Consider the following 13,846-nt stretch of genomic DNA (forward strand, 5'->3'; position numbering starts at 1 on the left):
TAAAAACTACCTAGTAGAAGCTTCAAAGCGTTCACAATCTTTTTGCGGAAGTGTATCGCTTTCCACTCGCTTGATACCAAGTAGAACAGCAGGACCAACGCGACCTTCCAACAATTGCAGTTCTGGCTGATGCATGGAAGAATCAAGCCATACAAAGTCCATCTTTTTCTCACATCGTTCAATCACGGTATGTAGCTGCCAGGCTGTTGGCTCCGCGAACAGGAAAAGGGTACCAGCTGGTGCCCTATCGGTAAGACTATCATAGAAGGAATGCCACCTCTCCCTGGTTTCGGACAGAAGGTACGAAGTGACAAACAAGTCGACTGATATCTCCTGATCAGACCTAGCTCGACTATCGCTGGCAAGTCTCCTAGCAGCTTCGTTCTCTTCATTAGACCAATCGACCAGGACGTTGCAAGAATCAGTTTCTAAGCTATCTATGTACAACGGAAGCAACAACGACTCGAGAGGGTGTACAATACGACTCCAATCTGGCATCGCCCAGTCGAACAAAACAGCTCGCTCCAAGTTCCTTCGAGGCTTGAGTTTGGATAGAAACACAGCTACTCCGACGGCGTCACACCCTGGGCCGCATCCTATGCTACAAAGGGACCGAATCTGGTGCAGCTTCTCCCAAAGTCTTCCAGCCACAGTCTGTTCCCTTGAGGTCTCAACGTCGGACTGCGAAAACTTCGCTAGACTTTCAACTCTCGCCAGCGAATCTGCAACCAACACAGCTCTTTCGTTGAATTTCAGTCTCGTATATCCTCGTAAGGCAGCATAGTTCTGAAACATGACTCGTTCTTGAGTTCCTTTAGTCATGTTTTGCAGCAGAGTTTTAGACTCGTCGTTCCGAATTCTTTTAAGCTCTTGCAATGACTTTTTTTCGCTGGGGTTTTCCTCCGAGTCCACCAACTGAAGTAGTTTGTGGTAAATCTGTTCAATCGCTGGGAAGAAGACAGATCCGCACCCTTGACGATCTGGATCGTCGGAAACCTTTCCTACCCCAAAATCATGTCCATTGCTTCTACTTTCCTGGTCCATTCTATCCAGTGCTTTTCTGGTCTCCTCTTCCAAAGATTTGTTTTTCCTCGTTTTGGCTTGTTGTAGACGGACCTCAAGCTTCCGGCGACGCACGGAGCGCTTGAGCCGTTTTTTTAGCTCACGCTTGGCTTCTTTTTCTTCCGCCGACAATTCCTGATTAGGGCGCTGCATAGAATAAGATGACATGCTGCTAATCGTGAAGTTCACATGTGTATCCTTACTTTCTTTGTTTGGTCGCGTTGATATGTTTCGTTGTGAAACGAAGCCCGAGACGGCATGGCATGGCGGTGGTCGGAATCGAGCTTCAACGCAAATTTAAAGATTCAGATTTGACTGCATCAGTGTATCGCTCTCTGCAGAGCTCTCTTCTCGAGCTCTAGCTAGCTAGCTACCTAGTATAGTTGTAAGGAAAGAAGGGAGGAGTCTAGGAGAGCATCAAATTCAAACACATTTCCAGTTAGTAGGTATACCGCTTGTAATCCTCCTACTTTAAAAAAAATAGATTTACACTTATTGTTGGTTCGCGCCGGCGAAATATTCCAGAGCGGGGTATCTGTATCTGTGATGTAAGTAAAGATCTGGAAACGTCAATGCTGTCCAAAACCGAGCCACTAGCTAGAGTGGCGCTGTTGGTCAGTAACTCGGACGAGAATGACCAGAGCTCACTGTTGCACTCTCCAATCATACTCGGAAGAGATCTTGTCTCATTGACTGTGAAAGACTGATTTTCGCAAGGACTGTGGAAGATGTGGAAACTTTTCTGTGCCGTAGCAGTCTTTGTAGGAGTGATCGCCGTGCGCGTGAACGGCCAACAGTGTACGCTTTGTGCGGATGGCTCGGCCTCCAATCCAAACGGCACAATTGGTGCAGCTCCATGTTCGGACATCGAGGCGGTTATTGGCTCGACACCCGCGAACTCAACCCAGTGCCGTGATGTGCAGCTCCAAGGATTCCTAAATTGTGGCTGCCCTACTTTTCCAGGCTCCTTTTGCCCCATGTGCGCCGATGGTTTCTTCAGCATTGCGCAACCCAACAAACAGATTCCTATTTTGAACGATATGACCTGCGAAGATGCACTATTTGCCGAGATTGCGGTTGAAAACGCTTGCAGCGATATCGAGCGCACGGCCCACTTTTGCGGCTGCCCCGGTGCACCGGAACCTATCTGCACTTTGTGTGCCAACGGACCGGCGCCATCCAAACCTACCCGGCGGCTGCCGCCTAGTTTTACCCTCACCTGCGCTGATTACAGCGACCTTGTCGAGTTTTCATTAGACGAAAGTGAATGCGCCGATGCAATCAACGGAACGCTCCCTATACACACCTCCACATACTGTGGTTGTGTCAATGTCTCTACTCCCGTGCCTACTTGCAGCCTTTGTGGCGACGCCGCTTTGATAAACGCAGACATGAATGTAGCCGAGCCGGATGTAACTTGCCAAGAATTGTTCGAAATGGCTCCATTTTTAAAGGATCAGTTGTATTGCTCCGCCCTGCAAGCTAACTTCACAATATGCTGCGAAGGAGGCGCCGTACCGGCGCCTACAATGTCTCCAACCACTGCGCCAGATCGATCCCCTCAAGCTCAAACGGAGTCGCCATCAACAGATCTTACGAGTGGTGCACGCTGGCATGCAAGTATCTGGCTTCTTTGTGCTCTGTCTGTTGCTATGGTAGCATCCCAAACTCCTTAATATAAACGCCAGAAGAACGCGGAAGCTCGACAGAGTGAATCACGGTCTTCCGAAAGTGTAGCTGGATTTTGTTTGTTCGTGTTGCAATATGTGATTCCCTTGGAAGATAAGGATTAGTTGCTGCTAGTTCTTCAGCTTTGCAATTGAATTAGAGCTCTTTGATTACCCGAAAATTACAATACTTGGATACTAGTCTCTTTTCGTAGTATAAAAGAGGTTGGCTACAGACGCCTCCGCTAAATCGGAAACGAGCTGTTTCTTTTCTGCCGTCCCGAAAGCAGAGAGGATACCATAGGTTTCTGATGCAACAACATTGGCAATTTCCAATGCTTGCTGTGGCCAATAGAAAGGGGCGATTGGAGATATTTCACCGTCCTGGGGACTGTCGAGCGAATCCAACACAGCGGAAGGGCTTTCACTCAGTTGAGCAACAGCATCGTCCATGGAGGATGACATCCACACTGCCGTCTCCATGCAGACTTCGCAATAGCTAGAAATACAATGCGGTAAAATTTTGCGGCGCAAGGCATCGAGTTCGGCCGAACGAGCGTTTTGGTCGCAGTGCCTTGATGCGGCATCGTAGTCCAGTAACAACCACCCGCCTCTATACTTTAGGACGGCGGAAAGAGCTTTGAGTGCGCTATTAGACGCCCTCACGACAGAGAAGCTAGCCTTGCGCTTCTCTTCGAGCAAAGCACGGCGTTCGATCTTCAATGCCACCGAGACGTCTGTTTCATCCAACCGACCAATGTCGATCCGATCATCAATAAGTTTGGTGGTGCTTTCAACAGTAGAAATAATCTCACGCCAGTGGTCAATAGCTTGAGTCGCATCCAAGTAGTATTGCAGTGCCATGTGTTCACGTCGCCACGTGTCTACATCCGCTGCTTCATCTTCTCCATTGCCTTCCGCTAACTCCAAGACACTTTCCAGCCGAAAGTCTTCGACGAAAAGTATGGCACTCGCTCGACGACCCCCAAGAAGGAAGTGCCGTAGCAGTGAGTTAGAAAATACGAGAGCATCCACCGTATGGTCTTGACTGTAAGAAAGCCACGCAATCGAGCGCATCTTTTGGACATCCAAACGAGTGGGAGTGTCGACACAGGAATTCTCTGTATCCGTCGTTTGCAAAGTAGCTTGTACCACATTCTGAAGAACTACCAAATCTAAACCTGCACGCGGTAAAAGTTCACGCATCTGTTCAACAATCGTTCTGCGGCCTTCTTGACTGTCAAGGCTTTGCAGCATATTGGGAAGTTGAGACGTCAAGACCGACTCCGGTAGCAACGACGCGTAAAGTACAAGCAAATGCCATAGTTCTTCGCGGGTGGACAAATACTGCAAGTACTTCAACAACATTCTGTTCTTCCAGTCCGAAACTCCTTGAATGAAGATTGGCGTTGTGCCTACCGCTAGTGAATCCAAGTACAAACCCAGGTGGGTGAGGAACCGTAGCTGCATTTCTCCTGCATCGTCCAAGTCCGCCATTGAGTCCTGTAGGTAAGACGCAATCGAACTTTTGCCAACCAGAAAACTCGAAGTGGCATCCGTCACTACATCGTCATCTTTGACTTCGTCAAAAACAGAGCTTGGTAAGATATTATGAATAACAGAGGCCTCATCTTCAGCAGCAATGTCAGCAGTGTCACGAAGCTGCTGGAGTTCGTGTTGTGCGAACTGTGTTCCAGGGAAGGGAGGGCGGTATTGCCGACGAAGATTGTTGTGTTTGTGTAGCAGGTCATCTTCGGTGCGACCGATCATGCATCGGAAGGCAACATACAGACACTTCTCCCACGTCCTGAGGGATGGGTTCAAGAGGGCAATCTTAAGATTATTGGAAAGAATGGCGGCAATCGCAGCTTCGTCTGCCGCCGCCTTTCCCTTTTGATGCAGCGCTTCGGCATTTTTCCACATCATGCGCTTCCACAAAGCACGGCGGGGATTTCCCGTGGGGATCCGATCCATCGTCTCGGTTGCGAGGTTCGGCTTGTGCACGACACCTTGTGGTTTCCCTCCACTCCAAAGCGCCGCTCGCCAAGGAGCGCCACTATCACGAGCCAATATTTGTGCGTCCTCCTCTCGTCCGGCCAAAATCAAGGCCAACGCATTTTTCAGTATTTCCGCATCCTTGTCCGTCTCGGGCAAACCTTCTTGCCGCAGGAGCTTGGAATCACAAATTATGGTGGCATGGCGAGCGCGGGTGGATCCTGTCGGCAACTGCTGATGAAAACAGGCTTCCAGCCAACGCATGATGCACTGACGACGACGAAGCAATGATGGACACTCAGACGTATTCAGTTGCAATGCCTGCGTGAGTTCCAGTGGGGCGGCGTTGACCTTGGCAGCGAGGGAATCAACATAGGCCAACAGTGAACTCTCGTGCTGGTGTAGAGAGGCAGCATCGTCAGCCCAGATCAAGGTATCTAAACTCAACTCTCGTAAATGCGACAGGAGGAGCCAGAAGTTGCCCTCTTTGCGTGCCAAACGAGCATCGCTTGCATTGACATGGTCCGAGGAGAGGTTGTGTAAGGAACGCAAGAACGCAACGTCCGCTCGTGTTTCGTCCAAGATTAACGCATCTCCATCCCGGTTCGCGATGAAAAGGTCGTCGGGAACAAGCTCCATGGCGTCGTCGAACGGTACGCGCGGTGAGGTTCTCTCCTCCTGGAGTGCCAACGAACGTTGTTTGAGTTCGACGCGTTCCGTGACACGACGTTTGACTTGTACGAAGCGCAATACGGCATCGTGATAGCGCCCATACTCGAGAGCATCGTGCCGAGACGATGGGCCAGCCACGTGTCCCGTACGCAGCGTGGTAGGGGTACGCCGCAGATAAGTGTCGTTCCCGGTGATCCCAGCATCATCCGTGGGAGAGGGTGAACGGAGAGGGACGGGAGACATGATTTCGTCGCGGTCCTGCGACCTGTGACTCGCGTTACTTATGATCGGCGTCGTGGCGCGTTCCAGAATCCGCGGCTTTTTGGAATTTGCCGAGCCCGTAACGAGTTCGTCCGTCTCCATGGCGTCGTCATCGTCCGTTGTTAACGCGCGTTCCAACCAACTTTCTTCCGTACGCTCGTACCGGTACCGTGTTGATGTGCCACTGCTCTCATTGTACAGTCCTTTCTGTAAATTCACTTTCCCCAAGTGTGGGGAAACGGCAGTCCCCAACGAATCCATAATCCGGGCGACTGCATCCTCCGCCGCCTGGGTTGTTGTTGGCTCGTACGGCCGCGGATCCTTGACGCCGCGTTTGCGCACCGATAACGGCGGAAGCGACATGATGAATTCAATGTACCCAATGACGAAACAAAACGGATGCAATGCGTTTAATCAGTGCAGCGTACAACGAATACTTGTCGACAGAAAGTCTGCTTGGACTCGCAGCACAGTACGTACAGATACTTTTGATTGGTATCGTTGCCCTCGGACGTTCCCCGCCCTCGTAATCGTTCGATGTGCGGCGCGGTACACACCGACTTTGTTCCGGACGGTAGGCGCTAAAGGATCCGGAAATACTTTGAACCCTAAGGGGGGATTTCTCACTCTCGTCTGTTGTTGTACCGTCAGCGCAAAGGTGCTTCGCCGTGGGCACGAGCTCTATGAAAAGAATTCACGTGGGCGCACTTCTCTACTATAGGCGTATACGAATCTATATATAAGTATATGTCGCATAGTATCGCTGAGAATTGAGTCGACGGGACGACGTCCTCGCCTATGTACTCATGAGAAACAAGAGACGGACAACACAATTTTTGTTTGGTTTGGGTCACCTTGGCAATCACCGTCACTGTCGACAGGCGTTTCCTTCTTCTGGGTTGGCGGTAGCGTAACAAAGAACCCCAGTGTGCTTCGACAATGGCGGACGATGATCAAAACAACAACGGCGACTACTACTATGAAGGCAATCTTTCTACAGCGTGTACAGCGTGGGCGCCAATTGTAGGTTTTGCGGGTGTCGCATCCGCAGTCGTTTTTGCCAGTAAGTTTCGGACGCCAGAGTTTCGGGGGCAACACGTCCACGACGGTGGTGGTCGATACGCATCATGCCGGTCCGGCATGAACTGTTTAGTATCTTACTTTGCGCTCTTTGTCAACAGACATGGGTGGTGCCTACGGAACAGCAAAAGCTGGACAAGGTCTAATGGCAATGGGCGTACACTCTCCCGATCAGCTCATGAAGAACATTATTCCAATTGTCATGGCCGGGGTACTCGGTATTTACGGCCTGATCGTTGCGGTGATTCTCAACGGAAAGTTCACGACACCCGAAGCCGGAACTGGCTACGCCACATACTCCCAATATTCCGCATTCTCTCATTTGGCAGCTGGTCTCTGCTGCGGACTTTGTTCACTGGCTTCCGGTTTGGCCATTGGGATCGCCGCCGACGCCGGTACACGAGCCGTCGGGGCGCAGGCTTCCATGGCGGCGTCTTGGAAAAAGATGGGATTTACGGGTGATTCGGGGGGTCAAGTTAATAGCAGTGGAGACGCCTTGTTTGTGGGAACTGTTCTGATTCAAGTTTTCGCTTCCAACTTGGGTCTCTACGGACTGATTGCTTCCCTTATATTAACACAGACTGACTACCACTGTGAATCCGGGAACAACTGAGCAGTGTGGATGTTCTTCTTCTTTGTGCACCCACATGACCCACAAACGAACCGCTGTTAATCTCTGTATACACATTGGACCAGAAGACGAGGAGGAGTACTGTCGGATAGTCCGGTGTCGATTCCATCGTCCCTTGTCATCCGTTAGGCCAGGAGCGCACTCCGTAACGCCACCGCAGGAATACCAGTATATTGCGTTTACTTTATGTTAGATGAAGCGAAATATTACAGTCTATTCCTCGATATCGAATTGCTTTAACCTCTTTCGTAGAGCAATGATCGGTTTTCGGTCAGCGATCGAGTTAGCGAATCCCTTATTGTGATAGTGCAGAGAAGGGTAGTATCGGTGTTGCCGAAGCAAATCAGTTCGTGTAACCATACCGACCAGCTTTTTCGTCCCGTCTGCCACAACCGGCATACATCCTACGTCATTTTCAAGCAGAATGGATTCAACTTCTGCCATTGTCTTGCTAGCTTCGACGAGCTGCACGTGTTGCAGCATCCAACCCTTGACGGTAGACCCTTTGCGTCGCTCTTGGGCTACCTTCTGATCGGCCTCGTCCACCACTTCGCCCTTTTCTACCAACTCAAGCTCTCTTCGCAGTCGCTTCTGCTCCTTGTTCCACAAACGTTGCTTCGCGGCCGCAACTTCCTTGTAGGTGACGAGGCCAATCACATCGTTCTCTTCATTTACTACCGGCAACGCACGAACGTCGTACCGGGTGAACAGATCTTCAACTTGATGTTCCGTCATCTCAGGTTGCACGGAAAGAACAGGAGCCGTCATAAAGTCCCCGACGGTGGGTTGCTCGTTCAAACTAGATTCGATCAACTCATCGACTAGATCCTGTAAGACATCCGAAGCTTCCGCTTCTTCACCAAGACGCACAGTTGCGGAAGCTGCCTTTGCGTGGCCACCACCACCAAACTTTTCTAGCAGCTTGTTCAGCTTGACGGATTTGAGATTGACTCCCGCTTTCACTCGGCCAATGATGATCATAGTCGTTGATCCTTTCGACATGAGGGCATCTCTTTCCAATTGTCTTGTCTCAGCCTGTTCAGAAAATGCAACAAATTCATCGAAGTCAATCTTGCCGTTGCCATCTTTGTCGATAGCTTGAATTAGATCAGCTACCGCTTCGGGGGAAGCAATCACGCCCGATGAAGCTAGCGCAGCCGTGATTTCATCAACTTCCAAAAAGCCGCTATCATCGTTGTCTTTGCGATCAAAGGCAGACCGTAAGCGACGCTGTTTAATGTACTCGGGGCCGCCTTTCCAGGCTTCAGCCTCAAATACCTGTGCGTCATTGTTGCTGTTTCCCCCTGGATTGGCGGAAGACTTATCTTTGGTTAACAAACGGCTTGTCAGTAAACTCCCTGAGCCTTTTCGCTTTCGCCGACGCCCACCAGCTTGGGCTTCGTATACTAACGCTAGAAGAAAAACGTCACTGCTACTCAACTCCATGGCATCTTGCGTCACGGCAGCCAAGCCGTTTATGAATCCGTCCGCTGATAACAGCACAGTCGACAAGGTAACGCCATAAATAGCTGTTGAGTTCGTATTGATCAATGCTTGCGTCAAGACACCTTGCTGTTCAGCTGAGAGCGAAGTTTGTGCGTGTTCCGCGATGGCCACTTGACTGGCGCCCTGCTCCAAGCACCATGCCAGCGCTACAGCATCTCGAGGCGTCGTCGAATCGAAGCAAAGAGAGCCAGTATCAGCATGGACACCCAATGCTAACAACGTTGCTTCGGCCTCCGTCAACAAAATTTTCGATTTACGAAGGCTTTCTGAAATAAGCGTGGATACAGAACCAACCTTGTCCACTACATAATCAGTCGCTGGAATATCAAGTCCTGATCGATGTGGTGGTCCACAACCGTTATGCGCTTGGCATGTTTGAGCAAAGGCTCAGCTGGTCCGATACGATCCCGTCTCTGCGCATCGACCAGCGCCAACCGATTCAACCCCGATAAGTCTGAAGGTAGTGATTTGAGCGAACGAATTGGAAATAAGTGTTTGTGCAGTGCCAAGAATCGCTGAACACCAGGATGAGCGCCACGCGGCAAGACCACAAAGGTAGGGACGTCCGACGCTGAATCAAAGGTTTTATTGGCTTCCGCTGTTGACGAGGAAGTATCTTGCGCACTCCAGAGTTTGGCGAGACCGACGGCCGACGCTAGTGAATCGAAATCTGCAGTACAGTGTGTCAGCACCACATTAAATCCTGTTTGCGGCACCACTTTTGCTGGTGCCTCCGTTATTGGATGCTTTTTCGCCGGGGCTTGTTTTACCGGCTGTTCGGTCTGTACGTGACTGTCGATGGATGGCTGCGTCGAGATGATCAATGGTATTCTTTCGTCACGATCAAATTCAACCACTTTTTGATCTTTCTGTTTGTGTTGTTGGGGTTGCGATACAGCCTTTTCAAGAACCTGTCCATCGTTGAGTCCTAGCGGTCGTGCTGTGACCATACCCTGCTCATCCGTAATAAGTTCCAGGCCATTGTCTTCTAAAAAGCGAGCCGAATATGTTCCATCGTCCGTCATCATTCGAGCGGTATAGCTTCCAAAGGGAACCTCCTCATGTTCTGTTCTACCTCGCCGCTCCTGCAGGGCCAAAGGGCTTGATTTTATTGGCGATCGCGCATGCCGATCATGTGTAAAAGAATCTGCGAAGGACGTGAGCAATACAAGAGTAGCGCTTGCCAAGAGAAAGGCAGGCAGGGTTTGTGTGGGGGAACGAAAGGGCCGTGCCCTTTGCGGCTTGCAACTCATATTCGGACCACGAAGTTCGCCCTTGCCCCCCAAAAAAGTAGATACTAGAGGGGTATCAAACGACAAACAGCAAGCAAGGTCAGTCTTAATGTGTGTGCATTTACTTCCTGATGAAAATGCTCCCGAAGATCCTCGTCAATGGTATATCAGATAAGAATACCAACATGGTTTCGCAGCAGGGGCTACGGGGCGCACCCGCCTTACAAGTTAACAACACAAACTCCCTCGGAAAATAAATCTCTACCACCAAACTGTTCCACTATCTAATACGACGACATTGGATGTGTCTGTGTGATACAGCTGCACCGTATCATTTGACCCAAAACCATGTCGTCGTTTTGTCTGGTCCAAGAATATCATGCACAGTCCACTAACAAAAAATGGAAAACCGCCAAAAAGCCGAGAAACATGGTTAGAGATGGCGGCGACATATGCTTGCGACTTCCCATTGGCGACATTAATACAAAGCGGACAAGGTAGACGAGAAGACCGTTTCCATTGTAAGAAGACTACAATGAAGGCTTCACAGTCTCTTTCGCGAATTCGAATGCCTGCGGAGTGGGAACGGCACGCCGCGTGCTTAATTTTATTTCCTCACAATGCTGCAACCTTTCGACTCTCGTTGGCCCAGCCTCAAGTCTTAAGAGTAGCGCGAACGATTGCCACCGTCGGCCAAGAGCCTGTGATATTGTTCGCCAATGATGAAATGGAAACATTCCGGTTACGTGAATTGCTGAAGCTGGACGAAAATATCCGGGTCTTGACTTGTCCCAGCAACGATACTTGGGCTCGTGATACGGCTCCGACTTTCGTCACTCTAAACGATGGCGACGGGCAAAACAATGAGTTATTGCTCAGAGGTTTGGACTGGGATTTCAATGCCTACGGAGGTGCCGAGGAAGGATGTTACTGGCCCTGCTGTCTTGATCAGAAAGTTGCGGCAACAATGTGCCGACAAATAAGTGACGTAGGAATTTTGGCGGAGCCGATTGAGTCGCTCCCGATTTCCTTGGTGCTAGAAGGAGGATCCATCCATACCGATGGTGAAGGAACTATTTTGACAACCAGAGAATGCCTTTTGAATAACAACCGGAACCCCAGCATGTCGCGGCAAGAAATCGAGGAAATCATTTTATGTAACACGGGCTGTACAAAGATGATTTGGCTAAGCGATGGGCTGGCCAACGACGATGATACGAACGGCCACGTCGACAACTTTGCCTGCTTTATCAGACCAGGACACGTTTTGTTGGCTTGGACGGATGATGAAGTTTATGACACCGAAAATTACGTCCGATGCCGCGCCGCTCTGCAAATATTACAGAAGGAGCGAGACGCCCGTGAACGCAACTTGACGGTGGACAAATTATACCTACCGACGCCAATGACGTACTCCCAAGAAGTAGTTGATTCTCTCAATTCTTGTATATCTGGTCCAAATATCGCTGCTAGACATGCTGGTGAGAGACTTGCTGCTTCTTACATCAACTTTTATATTGCGAACGGTGCCGTAATTGTTCCTCAATTTGATGACGATGTTTATGATTCCAAGGCTATCGAGACTCTTGAGGAACTCTTCCCTGCGCATAAAGTAGTCGGTGTTTCCAGTAAAGAAATTCTTATTGGCGGTGGGAATATTCACTGCATCACACAACAAGTTCCTTCACTACTTTAGTCCGCAACTAATTGTAAGATAGTCCTTGTGAAGGTAGTCTAATTTTACAAAGTGTAGTACGGTGAACGAGGATTGGCTCTCACGGCGGGCTGTGGCTGTGTGACAAGGAACTATTTATTCAAACTTGCTGCTCAACTTCTTGATTTCACCAACAGATGGCTTCTCAGAACGCTCGTCCTCAAAAATCTCCTTGAACAGAGCTTCGTCTTCCGAGTCGAGTACCGGAACGGAATTCTTCTCTACAGAAAATTTACCTTCCAATTCTTCTTCAAGAAGCTGCTGGTCTTTCTCTAAAGCTTCCAGATTAGCCGATGCGCTTTCAGTGATCTGAAAGGATCCTGTTTTGGCTTCTTCGGGAATTTCACCTAGAACACGCCGTCCCGCGAAACGGGCTACACGGCCAACCGTGTTCGACAAAACACCCCCAACAACACGGTCGGCGACCATGACAGCCTTTTTCCGCTTTGAAATCTTGGGCCTTTCAAGAACAATTCCTGGACGTCCAAGCTCCCGCATTCGCTTGAGTTCCTCACGTTGAACCATTCCTTTCGTGACAGCGCTAATCACATTGAGTGTAGGACATGGACTCGTGATAGCCTTCAGGTCAGGCCATTCCGCCCCGGTGATGTCCGTTGAGTACTTGAAAAGATTTAAGGCAGTCTCAACGTCCAGAACTTTCCCGGACTGGTCGTTTTCAAAAATAGAATCCCAGCCACCTCCGGCACCACCACCGCCGGAAATCTGACCTCCTTTTTCGATTGCTTCTACCCCACGTCCTTCACGAGGTCCACCATTCCACGACCAGTAAACGCCCGACTTGGAGCATCGGGGATCATGGGCTACCTGAAAGAGACGTTGCCCGGCTTCGTGCTCTCCAACGTATCCTCCTACAACGTACATTAACCAGTGAGTTGCGACGCTTCCTTGCAATTGTGATATAAGTAACGGAAACTTTCACGTACCCGTAATAAACTTCATAAAGATGGGAAAGTATTTACGGAACCACGGGCGCTTTTCACGGAATAGTGGTGATTCGGCAATGCAACCAGGGTACATCGAGGCAAATGAAATACCGGTCAATTTGTTGTATTTGGTGTGGAGAAAATTGGCCATCATCATTAGGCAGAGCTTGCTATCTTTGTACGCCTTCGCACCAATAAAGCCATAGCCGTCAGCCATTTCGATAGGATTCTTGAAACCTTGCTTCAGGCCTTCGAGTTCGTGCAGATCGGCAATAGGGTACACGCCACCACCACCAACGGTGTTGTCATTTCCCGTGACACTGCCAACCATAATGACTCGAGGATCGGGAGATTCCATCATTGACTTCATCATGGTGCTTATCATTAAAAAGTGCGACAAAAAGTTAATTTGCATGGTCTGTTCGTGATTGTCGAGACTCCACTTGGCGTGCTCAAGGGAAGGTTGGTAGACCCCGGCATTGCAGATTAGACGGTCGATAGGCTTGCTCATGCGAAATTCTTCTACGTTTTCGCAAAAGCTGCGAACAGATTCGAATGAATTTAACTCACAGTACATGGGAGTGAAGTTTTCCAAATCAAACCCATCAACTTCCGCCACCGCTTCCATTTTGTCCAGATCTCGGACTGCACCGATTACGTGGTATTCGCCAGTACGAAGGAGAGCCATGGCGGTCTTACGACCAAGTCCCGATGAGGCACCGGTGAGAATAGCCAGCTCTAAAGAATGAGATAGAAAATATCGGGAATGATCGTAAGTCAAAGTTTACTAGCCAAGAGTTGTGTAATGTTCGACTGCGACAAACACCCGTTGGTTTTTACACTTACTTTTGTCCCCAAACTTGTCCTTGACCGCTTCTTCATAAGGATCATGAACCGGCATCTTCCAGTTTTTCATAAACTGGAAAGCCCCGGTGCTTGACAAGCACACGGTGAGTAAAAAAAGGATCTTCATGGTTACCGTCGGCTTTTTGACACCCTCGATACTCTCAGGTAACTGTGTGAAGGAATACAAGGAACAAACAACCGATCCATCACGAAAATCCATCAAAAAAGGATTCAAT

General features: G+C 49.6%; 7 protein-coding genes across 7 annotated transcripts; 3 read left to right on the forward strand and 4 right to left on the reverse strand.

Annotated features, from left to right (window-relative positions):
• Positions 1 to 6: 6 nt before the first annotated feature.
• On the reverse strand, positions 7 to 1,283 carry PHATRDRAFT_46439 (predicted protein; the record flags this gene model as incomplete). Its single annotated transcript, XM_002180953.1, has 1 exon — positions 7 to 1,283. Exon 1 carries the CDS (start codon positions 1,228 to 1,230, stop codon positions 7 to 9), a length of 1,224 nt encoding a protein of 407 aa, XP_002180989.1. The 5' UTR covers positions 1,231 to 1,283.
• Positions 1,284 to 1,790: 507 nt separating this feature from the next.
• On the forward strand, positions 1,791 to 2,738 carry PHATRDRAFT_36394 (predicted protein; the record flags this gene model as incomplete). Its single annotated transcript, XM_002180771.1, has 1 exon — positions 1,791 to 2,738. One exon carries the CDS (start codon positions 1,791 to 1,793, stop codon positions 2,736 to 2,738), a length of 948 nt encoding a protein of 315 aa, XP_002180807.1.
• A 189-nt stretch (positions 2,739 to 2,927) lies between these two features.
• Positions 2,928 to 6,020, reverse strand: PHATRDRAFT_46440 (predicted protein; the record flags this gene model as incomplete). The annotated part of the gene is made up of 1 exon (XM_002180954.1): positions 2,928 to 6,020. The coding sequence occupies one exon, from the start codon at positions 6,018 to 6,020 to the stop codon at positions 2,928 to 2,930; it is 3,093 nt and encodes a 1,030-aa protein (XP_002180990.1).
• A 627-nt stretch (positions 6,021 to 6,647) lies between these two features.
• On the forward strand, positions 6,648 to 7,350 carry PHATRDRAFT_13096 (predicted protein; the record flags this gene model as incomplete). Its single annotated transcript, XM_002180772.1, has 3 exons — positions 6,648 to 6,720; positions 6,839 to 7,169; positions 7,224 to 7,350. Coding segments are annotated over 3 exons (531 nt in total), but the record flags the coding sequence as incomplete, so codon positions are not given.
• A 231-nt stretch (positions 7,351 to 7,581) lies between these two features.
• Positions 7,582 to 9,899, reverse strand: PHATRDRAFT_36397 (predicted protein; the record flags this gene model as incomplete). The annotated part of the gene is made up of 2 exons (XM_002180955.1): positions 7,582 to 9,239; positions 9,278 to 9,899. The coding sequence occupies 2 exons, from the start codon at positions 9,897 to 9,899 to the stop codon at positions 7,582 to 7,584; spliced, it is 2,280 nt and encodes a 759-aa protein (XP_002180991.1).
• A 742-nt stretch (positions 9,900 to 10,641) lies between these two features.
• PHATRDRAFT_36398 (predicted protein) lies at positions 10,642 to 11,802 on the forward strand (the record flags this gene model as incomplete). The annotated part of the gene is made up of 1 exon (XM_002180773.1): positions 10,642 to 11,802. The coding sequence occupies one exon, from the start codon at positions 10,642 to 10,644 to the stop codon at positions 11,800 to 11,802; it is 1,161 nt and encodes a 386-aa protein (XP_002180809.1).
• A 20-nt stretch (positions 11,803 to 11,822) lies between these two features.
• Positions 11,823 to 13,778, reverse strand: PHATRDRAFT_56588 (predicted protein). The gene is made up of 3 exons (XM_002180956.1): positions 13,611 to 13,778; positions 12,765 to 13,502; positions 11,823 to 12,689 (listed from the first exon to the last, which is right to left on the reverse strand). The coding sequence occupies exons 1-3, from the start codon at positions 13,735 to 13,737 to the stop codon at positions 11,917 to 11,919; spliced, it is 1,638 nt and encodes a 545-aa protein (XP_002180992.1). The 5' UTR covers positions 13,738 to 13,778; the 3' UTR covers positions 11,823 to 11,916.
• Positions 13,779 to 13,846: the final 68 nt, after the last annotated feature.

The sequence above is a fragment of the Phaeodactylum tricornutum genome, chromosome 10 (genome assembly GCF_000150955.2).
Source record: "Phaeodactylum tricornutum CCAP 1055/1 chromosome 10, whole genome shotgun sequence".
In the NCBI taxonomy this organism is placed as follows: Eukaryota; Bacillariophyta; class Bacillariophyceae; order Surirellales; family Neidiaceae; genus Phaeodactylum; species Phaeodactylum tricornutum.

What these genes read in the sequence shown, in the direction of transcription:
- PHATRDRAFT_56588 (XM_002180956.1), bottom strand. Translation starts at nt 13,737, where the DNA reads ATGAAGATCCTTTTTTTACTCACCGTGTGCTTGTCAAGCACCGGGGCT. An exon ending in GGACAAGTTTGGGGACAAAA is followed by an intron (nt 13,503 to 13,610) that starts GTAAGTGTAAAA and finishes CTCATTCTTTAG; the next exon opens with AGCTGGCTATTCTCACCGGT. An exon ending in CTTTATGAAGTTTATTACGG is followed by an intron (nt 12,690 to 12,764) that starts GTACGTGAAAGT and finishes TGTACGTTGTAG; the next exon opens with GAGGATACGTTGGAGAGCAC.